This window comes from Dendropsophus ebraccatus, chromosome 14 (genome assembly GCF_027789765.1).
Source record: "Dendropsophus ebraccatus isolate aDenEbr1 chromosome 14, aDenEbr1.pat, whole genome shotgun sequence".
Classification (NCBI taxonomy): Eukaryota; Metazoa; Chordata; class Amphibia; order Anura; family Hylidae; genus Dendropsophus; species Dendropsophus ebraccatus.
In genome coordinates, this window is record NC_091467.1 from 35,443,231 (window position 1) to 35,457,137 (window position 13,907).

Here is a 13,907-nt window from a genome sequence, read left to right on the forward strand (position 1 = left end):
ACATGGCTCAGATACTGTATATCTAATCTACAGGTTTCTATTGGAAAGCACTAATTGCAGAAGCCCACTCAATGGACTGAATGTATGGACTGGCAACGCTTATTATAGGGCTAAATGCCCCATATTCTACATGATTACACCTGCCTCCAACTACCCTGCTGCATTCACTAAGAGGAGAACGCCTCCTAGAGAAACCTGCTTTACACCTGCTCCTCAACAGGTATCGATTTCTGCCATGGTTTACAGGCATAAATCAGGTGCGGGATGAGGCCACGCCCCCTCCCCACCCATATGGTGAACAGGAGATACAGCTGGCTTACTCCAGCTGTGGCATGTCAGGTGCACTGTGGGGAGCAGCACTGCTGAGATGCCATATGATTGGTACCCATCTGCTGAGATACAGGTGCTAGACCCCACTTATTGCCGAACCAAGTGCTTCTGGCGTTTTTGATCAGTGGGGACATCAACGCCTAGACCTCCAAACAGGAAAACTTTTGACATCACTATAAAGAGCCAAAATGAGTGTCTTTTGATTAAATCTTGCCCATTCATGAGCTAACTCCCTGTATGATTCAGTAACGCTAATGCAGATCCTCAATCTAATCTGTACCGTTTAGACCTCAGGACCTTTTATTGCGTACGTCAGGTTGGCAGGGCATCAGAGATATGCTGCACTGTGCCGATGCCCGTGAGTTTGTTAAGTGAAAATGTGACCTGCCATACAGACCTATCCAGGCTTAGAAAAACATGGCCGCCATCTTCCACAAACCGGGCCACAGTGTGTGTGTAATATTACAGATCGGTTCCGCTGCTGTGCATGGAGCCAAGTTGCAACAAAACACACACACTAAGGACAAGAGCGGTGCTGTCTATGGAAGAAAGCAGCAATGTTTTTCTAATCCTAGAAGAAGAAAAAAAAAAAAAAAACGTTAAAATCTATCCAAGCTTCAGAAAGGAGTGCAGCAAAGTTTTATTTATGAGTAAATGCACATGTCTATGAAGTTGGTTTAAGATGCATCACACTACCATCATAAGTGATCTGTGACCAGTGCACAGCTCTCAATTAGTTGCCACATGGTTTGTATGGGTGAAGCACATGTGAACACACCCTTAAATGGATCTTCTCTTGCATTGTTGCAGAAGATCTCCGAGCAGCATTGTAGGTGGGCAAGCGTTCTACAGAGACTGGGTTCTCATCTACATTTTATTTTTTTATTTAATTGTTCTGCTCCAGCAAAAAAAAATAAGAAAATTTGCGCCAAACATGAGTGGCACCTGGTGAGCCCCACTTACGTTACTGCATGCTGTGCTATTCTGTCCAATATTTTTTACAGTCTCCATGACAGAAGCGGGTGTGAACACAGCTTTATAATTTCTCACATATTTCCAACATATAACATGGACTGGTATTCCCCTTTAAGTATACAATACTGAACTCTGCAGGGGCAGGGCGAGGTAGTCAGATCATTTCCCCACACCAGTGTTCTCTAACTGCTGCAAAACTACAACTCCCATCATGCCATGGCAGCCCCAGGTTGAAAAACCCATAATCCATACAGCAGCATCTGACCACCATGCTTGTACATAGCGGTCGGTATGGAAATGGACAATCATTCAGTGCCTGTCAAGCATTATACATTGAAGTCATAGCACAGCTAACTGAAAATGCTGCGGACAGTGCCAGCTTTATAGACTGGGCCCATGGAAACATTAAAGCCAGTCAAGTGACAAGGTGCAGCTTCCAAGATTAGAAGGATTCATTCTGGTATGCGATCATGGGTTTGTTTGTATACACAACTGGAGGACCATACAGACAGAACAAGGTTCAATGACCGACCAGGAAAGCTATGGGGCTAACAAAGGAACAGGAACCTAAGTAACCATCATATGGGGAAGAGAGCAGAACAGCCTGTGTAAACTATACCTTATCTACAGACCGCATACACACTGCTGAGGGTGACTCCATGCTACAGTCCCCCCTATGTTGTGTATACAGGTTAGCACTGAAGCAGAAGGAACCCATCCCTGAGTTTCCGAAAGGCCGCTCTATTGACAGGATACAGGATCTCCAGCATCACACCTCAGCCTGGGAATTGCACAATCCTGTACTTTCCTGATGGCGAGGCTCTTGTTACCACATCTAGGAACTAATAGAGATAGTGAACCCTCCATTTATGGGAAGTGTGAGAGCCCAGACCTGCTGGTATATACCAGAATCCACAGGGAAGGTAGACAGAAGGCTGGGGCCTTCACAGCACTGACCATGGGGGGCGAGGGAACTGCACACACGCAACAGGATCAGGCACTTCCCAGGGACGGCTGGACGGCAGAGAGGGGCTGCAATGCTTTCTGGGATGATGGAATCTGTACACACAGGATCTACAGATTTGCCCTACAGCCACTATACCGGCCACCATTTAATTGTTGGGTGATTACATGGCTCTCATTCTCAAAAGACAAGAATGTAAAATCTTAGGATCTGGCACATACTAAAACTGAACTGTATCACACAGCACAGAACTTCCCTAAAGGGGGCTTCTACAGTGAATGCTTGGGAGACAAACACTAAGGTACAGAAGGAAAACATGAGCTCTTCAGTACACCTCGACCACTAAGGACAATGGATATATTAAATAGGTTGTTAAACGGTGAAATCACAGGCTGGCCAATTCACCTCCTACGGTACTCCCTGCATCATAATTCATTATGATACAGTGAGCTCTGAAACCACTAAAGCACTACACTACCAAACTGACACGGCTGTGATGTCCATCCAGCATATGGACCATGTATCACAGTTGTGTGGATGCAGCCTTAGTATCAGCAGCAAATGCTACTGTGGTATAGCAGTGTTCAGTAAAATGGGCCAGTGCTGCAGTACCTTGCACCGCTACTATCAGGACCGCAATTGCAAGCAAAAGAAAAAAAGGTAAACAATGATGAGGCTGGGGCACTTGCATGGACACTACAGTCCATTCACACAGTTGATCTGTGAGGTTGTAAGGAGATGGACCCCTGACTGGCTACGTGAGCAGGTCCTGCCCCGACCTCTCGCCTCAGAAGCAGGCAGAAGAGAGGAACAAAAAGGGACTGGAAGAAACCAAATGGAAGCTGCTGCGAGGGACCAGGAGTAGGAATTCTGTAGGGCTGGATAATCCCTTAAAAAAAGGGAAAGTCTGACCAGACACATTTTGGGGGAGATTTATCAAACATGGTGTAAAGTGAAACTGGCTCAGTTGCCCCTAGCAACCAATCAGATTCCACCTTTCATTTTCAAAAGATTCTGTGAGGAATGAAAGGTGGAATCTGATTGGTTGCTAGGGGCAACTGAGCCAGTTTAACCATGTTTGATAAATCACCCCCTTTATTTTTATTTAGGAGGGCTGGGGAGGATAAAAGAAATAACATGCTTTTACCAGCTCCAGCGCTGGTGGCCACATCCTGCCACTCCCGTCCTCAGCTGCTACCTGGTCCTCAGCTGCTACCTGGTCTGAGCGGGGACCCAGGATGTGATGCAAGGTCCACTCAGCCAGTAAGCGGCCATTGTGGGGTCCTGCTTCGGCCGCTGACTGGCTGAGTGGACCTTCATATCCTCACATGCTACTTTCTGGTCTGAGCGGTGACCCGGGGACTTGAGCAGTAGTATGCAGCCACAAGTGCTGTAGTGGGGGAGGTAAGAGCATATTATTACTTTTATCCTCCCCCTCCCCAGCACTTGCTAAAAAAATTGGGTCTGGCTGGACTTTAAGCTATTCATACATAGATTTATGTCACCAGTGATCTAAACTGTGTGGAAGAAGTTAGACTGACCCAATTGGAAAAGGTGCATATTTAGGTGAAGTTGGGAGCAATAAATCCTAGTAGGGATAGATTCAGTAGGATATGGGATTATCAGCAAGCATGTGGTTAAGGATTTACCCATCCGGTCAATCAGATACTTACCGGCGGGAAGTCAAAATCCTTGTGACTCGGTAAGTTTGTGATATAATCAATTCGGAACTGGTTGTCTGGATTTGCTAGCTCCACTGGAGGTGACAGGTTACCCATTGCTGTTACTATGGTCTACAAAAGAGAGGGAAAGGAAAACAGTCACGGATCAGGAACTCAAAAGTCATGTAAATGCCCACATGGGCTCTAATCTGCGGATACTTACTTCAATAGCCTCTTTAATGTTATTCTTTATATCTTGAACTTTTATCTTTTTCTCCCTGTAAGAAAGAAAATATTTTATCACAGGTCGGTCTGTCCTTTTTACAGTATTCAGCTGATCTGAACAAGTTACCAACTTTATAGACCAGTCACCAAGTACTCGAAAACTTCACCCAAGAGAAAAAAAAAAAAACTTGATAAAAAGTTAAAAGGGGTTATCCAGCGCTACAAAAACATGACCGCTTTTTCTTCAAGAGACAACACAACTCTGGTCTTCAGTTCAGGTGTGGTTTACAATTAAAGGGGTTATCCAGTGAAAATCTTTTTCTTTCAAATCAACTGGTGGCAGAAAGTTATATAGATTTGTAATTTACTTCTATATAAAAATCTCAAGTCTTCCTGTACTTATCAGCTGCTGTATGTCCTGCAGGAAATGTTATTCTATTTCATTCAGATAGACTGCTCTCTGCTGACATCTCTGGCCGAGACAGGAACTGTATGTCGGTTTTCTACGAATCCCCATAAAAAACCTCTCCTGCTCTGGACAGTTCCTGTTTCGGCCAGAGATGTCAGAGAGCACTGTATTTGAATGAAAGAAAACAACACTTCCTGCAGGACATACAGCAGCTGATAAGTATGGGAAGACATGAGATTTTTAAATAGAAGAAAGTTACAAATCTATATAACTTTCTGCCACCTGTCGATTTGAAAGAAAAAGATCTTTGCTGGACAACCCCTTTAAGCTCCATTAACTTTAATGGAACCAAGTTACAAAACCTGCACCCAAAGTGGTGTAAATAATCCAGATGTCTGTGGAAGAAAATGGCCATGTTTTTTTAATGATAGATAACTAAGTTTGATTCCAAACAGTCCCATTAGAATTCCATTCTATATAGCAAGTGTAATAACACTATGGAAGAACGTTATCTATTACACCATTTCACACTATATGACGCAGATCCACACAGGTTGGTCAGGCTGTTTAGCAAACTGTTCAACACCCAGTAAGTCCGATTAAAGCATACTTGTGCGCAGTGTTATACCTGAAGAACAGACAGGGGGCCAACTTTACAGGTACCCTGTAATACAGTGGTGTCCAACATGTGGCCCTCCAGCACCTTCAAAATTACAATTCCCATTATGCCTGGCCAGAAAAAGCTTTGGCTGTGTAAGTAGGATGGGAATTGTAGTTCTGCAACAGATGGAGTGCCGCAGGCTGGACACCCTTTAAGAGAGAGTGCGCACTCTGCCTATTTTCTAAGGAATTGGCTCCACCAGCCATTAAGCTTTCATCAGCTCCACTACCTGTATATAAAGAGCAAGCATCCTCAGCATTACGCTGCAGAGCAGCAATAGTCCCCCATGTACCCTAGCAGAACTCTATTCACGTTTAAGCTTTTCCTAAGAATTGGTCCCATCTCCGTCCGTAGGGACAGCGAGCACTTGAGAGTCAGTCATGTGACGTAATGACCTAATAAGGTAGTCATTTCCCTTGTACACAGAATCAGTATGGTCAGGTTTAGAGACTCGCTGGAACAGAGGAAGAAACACACTGTAAGTGGGAGGACGCAGCCGGCACTGACACACAGAAACTTCTATCTTGGCAAATTTACTGGCAAAACGTTATCAATCTGTGCACTGGGGGAAAAGAACACGATCGCTGCCAACACATTAACCCTATCCGTAGGGATCCTTCGCTGCAATGTGACGGTGTTCTTCATCACGCACAAGCCATCTTTACTTGGCTTTTATCTTCTGGAAATGGCAAAAGGCGTGTATGATATCCCAGCTACATGAGGATTGCTAGTTCCTAATAAAATCTTACTACATGTCCTGGAGTCCTTGCTCTCACCCGCTTCACTCTGCTTTAATAACCAGTAATGTATATATGTGTTTTAAAAAAATTATATTATACACACATATAGATAGATCGATAGATCTATATCTATATATATAGTGGTACCTTGGTTTAAGAGTAACTTGGTTTAAGAGCATTGCTTTAGTTTAAGAGCTCCCTGTACTGGGTGGGAGGCGGAGTGGAGGAGGGGCATGGTCTGCACAGGGTAGTCTACAGCACTGTACTCTGACCCAGGAAGTCTCCTTCACCTTCCAAATCATAGCAGATTCACTTCAGGCTGGGGCTTGCATCAGGGGACAGGACTGTGGAGGTAATCTCTCCATAGCTGAAACCCCTCTCTCCCCGGACAGAGAGTGCTGCATGTATGTGCCCACATGTGTCCTGCTCATTCCTTCATGCTCCCTGCAGTCTCTGTCAGCTGTTGTGTTTCCCATCCTCTCCATTCCTGCTATAAAGTGCCTGCACTCACACTCAGCTATACACACTGCAACTATAATGTGCCTGCACTCAAACTGCTGTATATAAAGTATCTGTCACTGTCCTCCTGCACAGCTCTGTGATTCTCTCTTCCTGATTGATCCATGCTGAATACACACCCCTTCCCTATTGCTGTCATGTGACCAGGTGATATGACATTCAGCTGTTTCTCATTGCTTGTTTCATCAATTCTATATGTTATTCAGAATAAAAAAAAAAAAAATCATCACTTTTGGGGTGTGGAACCAATTGTCTGCATATCAGTGATTTCTTTTGGGAAAATTTGCTTTGGTTTAAGAGTGGATTTAGATTACAAGCACAGTCCCAGAACAAATTATGTTCGTAATCCAAGGCACCACTGTATATATAATTTATTTATTTTGCATTATGGCCTCTGGGCAAATTCATAAACTGTGAAATCCACAGTCACTCTCACTGGCCCACAGAATGCAATGGGTCCTGAATAGGACGCCACTGCAGACTGTACATTACAGCTGAGCGCAAGGCGCCTAACACATGAGTTTCTCCAACTTACCGTTCTTATACACAAAACCAACCTATACTGCAGACAGTAGCCCTTCCCTAGTAGCACACAAGGAAAAGCTCATACAAGGAAAAGCCTGGGGGCTGTAGGGTGGCGGAGGTTGTGGCGCTCACAGAGGTGGTGTCCCGGCACACGCATATAGGTGAGAGCAGTGCCATTTCATTACAGCAATAAAACATGACAGGTTTTGGCATTAGCCGCCCTCGGGCTAAAGTGACCCTGTCAGGATTCCTGAACCCCTCGTCATTAATAAAATGACAATTCGGACAAAAGTGACCGATTGATCTCTGTCAATTGCTTTCACCAACTGGCTGCAGACCTGTGGTTTGGCGTGAACGACTACAGAAACTACAGACCAAAAAGGAAAAAAAAAAACACAAGTAAGGCTGCATTCCCACATTCCGTGATCCTGACGGATCACTGACGTGGAATGCATGTACCGGAGTCCCCCCGCGCCCGGACAGCATCTGTAGTTAGATGCTGGGAGCGGGGGAGACTGTATTCATAAGCGCCGCGCTGTAGTAACAGCACCACGCGGCTGATTCATTACAGCGCGGCGCTTATGAATACAGTCTTCCCGCTCCCAGCATCTCATTACAGATGCTGTCCGGGCGCAGGGGGACTCCGGTACATGCATTCCACGTCCGTGATCCGTCAGGATCACGGAACGTGGGAATGCAGCCTAAATCTGACATAGTGGCATCTGTAGGCCACTGATGTCCATTGTACCACACCATATACATTTAAAATTTACTGTTTGCCTCTGTATAGAAAAATACATGGCGACAAATACAATGTACGGAGGCCAGGCACATAAACAGAACGTGCCGTGAATGCAAGATGTGAACAGAGCCCTATACAGCCCTGCGAGTTCTCACTCCAGTCTGCAGCACTTGGCTATAATGCAAATGGACATGTGACATTCTGGCCTACCGGTGAATAACACCTCACAGAAGCCTAGTCTAGCTCCAGGAGAGTCTGCACACTGTGTTGCTAGCACAGATAAAGTACAGAGCACATGTCCGAGCAGCACACATCACATACAAGTATTGCAGGCACAATCCAAACTTCAGAATGCGGAAAATATTTGAGAGTAAAGATTATGTGGAAACCAACAAAGCAACAACACCAAGAATAGATCCTGAATGACTATACAACCAGCGAGCAACAACAGACAGTAATAAACTATGATGGGGGAAAAGTCAAGTACAAGACAGAGAAGCAGCTGGGTTACAGTCACCGTCAGAAGATGGGGGTCTCAGCAATCAGAACTTTAGAAGATGGAAGCCCTGTGTGGCATCAATCACATTAAGGGTGCGTTCACACATACAGGATCTGCAGCAGATTTGATGGCGCAGATTTGAAGCTGCGGATTCAAAGCAAATCAATTCTGGGCCATCAAATCTGCTGCGGATCTCCTGCAGATTCTAATCTGCACCGTCAAATCTGCTGCAGATCCTGTACGTGTGAACGCACCCTTAGGCTGGGTTCACACTACGTATATTTGAGGCTGTATATTTGAGGCTGTATAGCAACCAAAACCAGGAGTGGATTGAAAACACAGAAAGGCTCTGTTTACATAATGTTGAAATTGAGTGGATGGCCGTCATTTAATGGCAAATATTTGCTGTTATTTTAAAACAATGGCTGTTATATTGAAATAATGGCCGTTATTTACTGTTATATGGCGGCCATCCACTCAGTTTCAACATTGTGTGAACAGATCCTTTCTGTGTTTTTAATCCACTCCTGGTTTTGGTTGCTATGAGGACCTGACAAGAGGACCAAATACTGCCTGAAATATACGTAGTGTGAACCCAGCCTTAGGGTATAAACACACACACCGTATACGCAGCGTATTTACTGCTGCGATACGCAGCAAATACGCAACAAATACGCAACAAATACGCAGCAGATTAGATCTAAATAACTGAACACAGCATCAAATCTGCACCATCAAATCTGCTGCGTATCTGTTGTGTATACGTTGTGTGGGTTTGTACCCATAGGGTGCCTTCACACCTACCGTATCGCAGTAGAAAATCCGCTGCGGATCCGCAGCAGATTTAACTAAATGAATGAACACAGCATTAAATACGCACTGTCAAATCCGCTGCGGATCCGCAGCAGATTTGTAAGTGCGGATTTGATGCTGTGTTCATTCATTTAGTTAAATCTGCTGCGAATCCGCAGCGGATTTTCTGCTGCGATACGGTAGGTGTGAAGGCACCCTTAGGGTACGTTCAAACGTACCGGATTTTCTGCTGAAGATCCGCAGCAGATTTCATCTAAATAACTGAACACAGCATCAAATCTGCTGCGTATCTGCTGCAGATTAAAATCTGCACCATCAAATCTGCTGCAGATCCTGTACGTGTGAATGCACCCTTAGGGCGAGTTCAAAAGTACAGTATCTGTAGCAGATTTGATGGCCCAGAGTTAATTTGCATTGAATCTGCAACTTCAAATCTGCTGCAGATCCTGTATGTGTGAACGAACCCTAAAGGGGTATTCACATCTCTGCCAATATAGTTATACTTGATTAGTGACGTTGAACATTTTTGCAAAAAACATTCATTTAGTGTGTGTGAGTAAGTATACATATACAGTATATACAGAATATATTTATACAGCGGTGCCTTGGATTACAAGCATAATTTGTTCCGGGACCACGCTTGTAATCCAAATCCACTCTTAAACCGAAGCAAATGTTCCCATAAGAAATTGAAATGCAGACAATTGGTTCCACACCCCCAAAATAATTGGGTATAGCAATCAGCATGTGGTGTATAATGTGTAGTAAGTGCATAAACCTGGACAGCAGCATCAGTTTGTAGATACAGAATGGAACTGCAGATCCCCATAATGGAGAGGATGGGAAACACGAGGGCGGACAGAGACTGCAGGGAGCATAAAGGTATGAGCAGGGCAGATGTGGGCACATACATGCAGCACTCTCTGTCCGGGGAGAGAGGGGTTACAGCTATGGAGAGAGATTACCCCCACAGTCCTGTCCCCTGATGTAAGCCCAAGCTTGAAGTGAATCTGCCATGATTTGGAAGGTGAGGGAGACTTCCAGGGTCAGAGTACAGGGCTGTAGACCCCGCTATGTAGACCATGCCCCTCCTCCACTCCCACTCAAACCCACTACAGGGAGCTCTTAAACCAAAGCAATGCTCTTAAACAAAGTCGCAATTTTAAAAAACTGAGTTCTTAAACCAAAATGCTCTTAATCCAAGGTATCTCTGTATGTATGTATGTATGTATGTATGTATGTATGTATGTATGTGTATGTATATATATATATATATATTAGGGCTGGGCGATTAATCGAATTAATTCGATTAATTCGCCCAGAAGGTTAGAATCGATTTGATTTTTTGTGAAAATCGTAAATTCGATTTTCACAAAAAATCATTGCGGGCAGAGAAGCGCGGAGAGTCAGTCGGGCGGGCGGGCGGACGGGAGGTGCAGGTGCCGGGCGGGAGATGGAGGGCGGGCAGCACTGCGTGGAGGTGCCGGCCGGGCATGAGGTGCAGGTTACGGCCGGCGGGAAGTGAGGGGGCGGCGCTGCGTGGAGGTGCCGGGCGGGCGGGAAGTGCGGCGAGGTGCAGGTCGATCGGCAGTCCCCCAGAGCCGCGACCGACCTTCCCCAGCTGTACACATAGCGTTCCGTTCCCCTACCGGCCACACATGCAGGTCCCTGTCTCTGCAGGAGGCTGCAGGGACTGTAGTGGTGATAGCGTCGCTGCCATTACTGGAGCTGTACAGCAGGATCTTCACCCCTGATCCCGCTGTACAGCTCCAGTAATGGCAGCGACGCTATCACCACTACAGTCCCTGCAGCCTCCTGCAGAGACCGGGACCTGCATGTGTGGCCGGGGTGAGGGGAGGAGGGCTATGTGTACTCCTTTTTCCAATCATTCCCAGCATATCCCACTATACCTCCACTACTAAACACACAAAGAAGATCTCCTATACTATATGGGGGCCCAGAATGGCACACAGGGGGCTTGTCTACTACAGGGGAGCACTGTTACAGTGAGAAGCAATACAGTTGTCTCAAATGTCATTAAAATAGTATCTGATGCTGCAAGGACAAAACTATTATGTTTATTTAGCAAAAAGGAAAAAAAAAAAAAATCGAGATTTAAATCGAGAATCGTCCAAAAATTTTTTTAAAAATCGAGATTTTAATTTTTTGGCCATATCGCCCAGCTCTAATATATATATATATATATATATATATATATATATATATATATATATATATATATATATATATATATATATATATATATATATATATATATATATATATATATATATATATATATATATATATATACACACACATACACACTTTTTTTTTTACAGTATATACACAATATGGTTGGGTTCACACACAGTATTTTGGTCCTCATAATGCAACCAAAACCACTGCTGAAACAACAGCCGAGGTTTTAAAATAACGCCAATTATTTGCCATTAAATGGCAGCCATCCACTAAATTTCAACAGCGTGTGAATGTAGCCTGTGTTTCAACCCACTCCTGGTTTTGGTTGCAAAATACTGAGCAGAGATACAGTGTGTGAACATAGCCAATGTTTACACTCTCTCTCTCTATCTATCTATCTATCTATATATATATATAATTTTTTTTACCAGACCACTGCTGTTAAGAGCAGAGTGGTGGTTGGTAACCTAGACACTGAGCTGTCAACAATGGGAGGGAAAGAGTAGCATTTCAGAAGAAGGAGGCAAGGTTGCTAAAGGTCCTATTAGGGTGGGTTCACACTACGGAACTCTCGCGGATAAGCTCAGCGGAATTCCCTGGCCTGTACGCGCTCACGGACGCGCGCCTTTCCGCCAGCTCCACAGACACCATTCTATGGTCTATGGACATGTCAACTCTTTCGGCGGAATGCGGAATCAGCCGACCCACAGAATGGCGTCTATGGAGCCGACGGAAAGGCGCGCGTCTGTGAGTGCGTAAAGCCGGTGGAATTCCGCGAGAATTCCTCAGTGTGAACCCACCCCTACACTGAACGATTATGAGCCTTACTTGGCCAATTACCAACTGATCAGGTTGCTTATCTTTCAGTGTGAGGCCATGTTCACACAACGTAAGTTCCGCAGTAATCACGGCCGTCCTTGCAACGACTGTGATTAGTACAGAACTTAGGCTATGTTCACACTATGTATATTTTTGTAAAACTACAGCTGTTGCCGATTGCAACAACGGCCGTGATTATTACGAAAATATATGTAACATTGCCGCCTATGGAATCCTGGCATAGTATACACTCCGGACGGGATACCTAGTGGCACCGCGAGAAACTGACATGTCAGTTTTCTACAGCCGCTATTCATTAATTAACGGCCGCAGAAAACCCTGTCAGTGCACACTATGGAGCGAGCGGCTCCAGCCGCACGCTCCACAGTGTGCAGTGGAGAGTCCTGATGCAGGTGCGCACGGATGCGCCCTTTTCTGAGATCACAGAACAGCCGGTCTCTTGCATTGTATGAACATGACCTTACATTGTGTTTAAGGCTGAGGGAATCCCGGCCGTAGTATATAGACATAGGAGAAGATTTATCAAACATGGTGTAAAGTGAAACTGGCTCAGTCGCCCCTAGCAACCAATCAGATTCCACCTTTCATTTTCCAAAGAGTCTGTGAGGAATGAAAAGTGGAATCTGATTGGTTGCTAGGGGCGACTGAGCCAGTTTCACGTTACACCATGTTTGATAAATGTCCCTCATAGTATACACTCTGGCCGGGATCCCTAGCGGCGCCGCGAGAAACTGGCATGTCAGTTTTCTGTGGTCGCTATTTAATGAATATGAGGACCAAAATACTGAGCAAAAATACCGTGTATGAACCCAGCCTAGGGGTGCTAACACACACGACCGATGCGCAGCAGATTTGATGCGGTGTTCATTTATTTACATCAAATTCACTGCGATATGGTGTGTGTAAAGCTACCCTAAGGGTACAAACACACACACACCGTATACGCAGCAGATTTGATGGTGCAGATTTGATGCTGTGTTCAATTATTTAGATCTAATCTGCTGCGTATCGCAGCAGTAAATACGCTGCGTATACGGTGTGTGTGTTTATACCCTCAGGGTACAAACACACACACCGTATATGCAGCAGATACGCAGCAGATTTGATGGTGCAGATTTGATGCGGTGTTCAATTATTTAGATCTAATCTGCTGTGTTTCTGCTGCGTATCACAGCAGTAAATACGCTGCGTATACGGTGTGTGGGTTTATACCCTTAGGGTATAAACACACACACCGTATACGCAGTGTATGTACTGCTCCGATACGCAGCAGATTAGATCTAAATAACTGAACACAGCATCAAATCTGCTGCGTATCTGCTGCATATACGGTGTGTGTGTGTGTGTTTGTACCCTTTTAGTGCATGTAGAAAGGCTACAATCAGCTGATATGCATGATGTCAGCTGATTGTAGTCTTTCAACATGTTGAAAGATCACCGATGGACTGCAGTGCATCGCTCCTAGTAATAGGAGCGAGGACAGCAGACAACTGCAGACTTCAATGGGCCGCCATAACGATCTAATAGCGGAGTCCAGCGAACAAGGTGGAAGCAAGCACTGAGCTGACAGGCTTTTGTAAAATATCTAGAAGTGTAAAAGATCCCTAAATGAATGTATTTCCAAAAATATATTATGGGTGCGTACACACGTACAGGATCTGCAGCAGATTTGATGGCCCACAGTTACTTTACAATGAATCTGCAACTTCAAATCTGCGACATCAAATCTGCTGCAGATCCTGTACGTGCGTTAACGCCTACAGGATCCGCAGCAGATTTGATGGTGCAGATTTGATGCTGTG

General features: G+C 44.9%; 1 protein-coding gene across 3 annotated transcripts in view; it reads right to left on the reverse strand.

The window, feature by feature from the left end:
* The window catches only part of GNAS (GNAS complex locus), a 128,214-nt gene that overhangs the window by 20,902 nt on the left and 93,405 nt on the right, over window positions 1–13,907 (reverse strand). For all 3 annotated transcript variants that reach the window (XM_069953999.1, XM_069953996.1, XM_069954000.1), the window contains 2 exons: window positions 4,154–4,208; window positions 3,943–4,062 (listed from right to left, as the gene is read on the reverse strand). In XM_069953999.1, coding sequence (XP_069810100.1) covers window positions 3,943–4,062; window positions 4,154–4,208 — 175 coding nt within the window. The remainder of the gene's footprint in view (window positions 1–3,942; window positions 4,063–4,153; window positions 4,209–13,907) is intronic.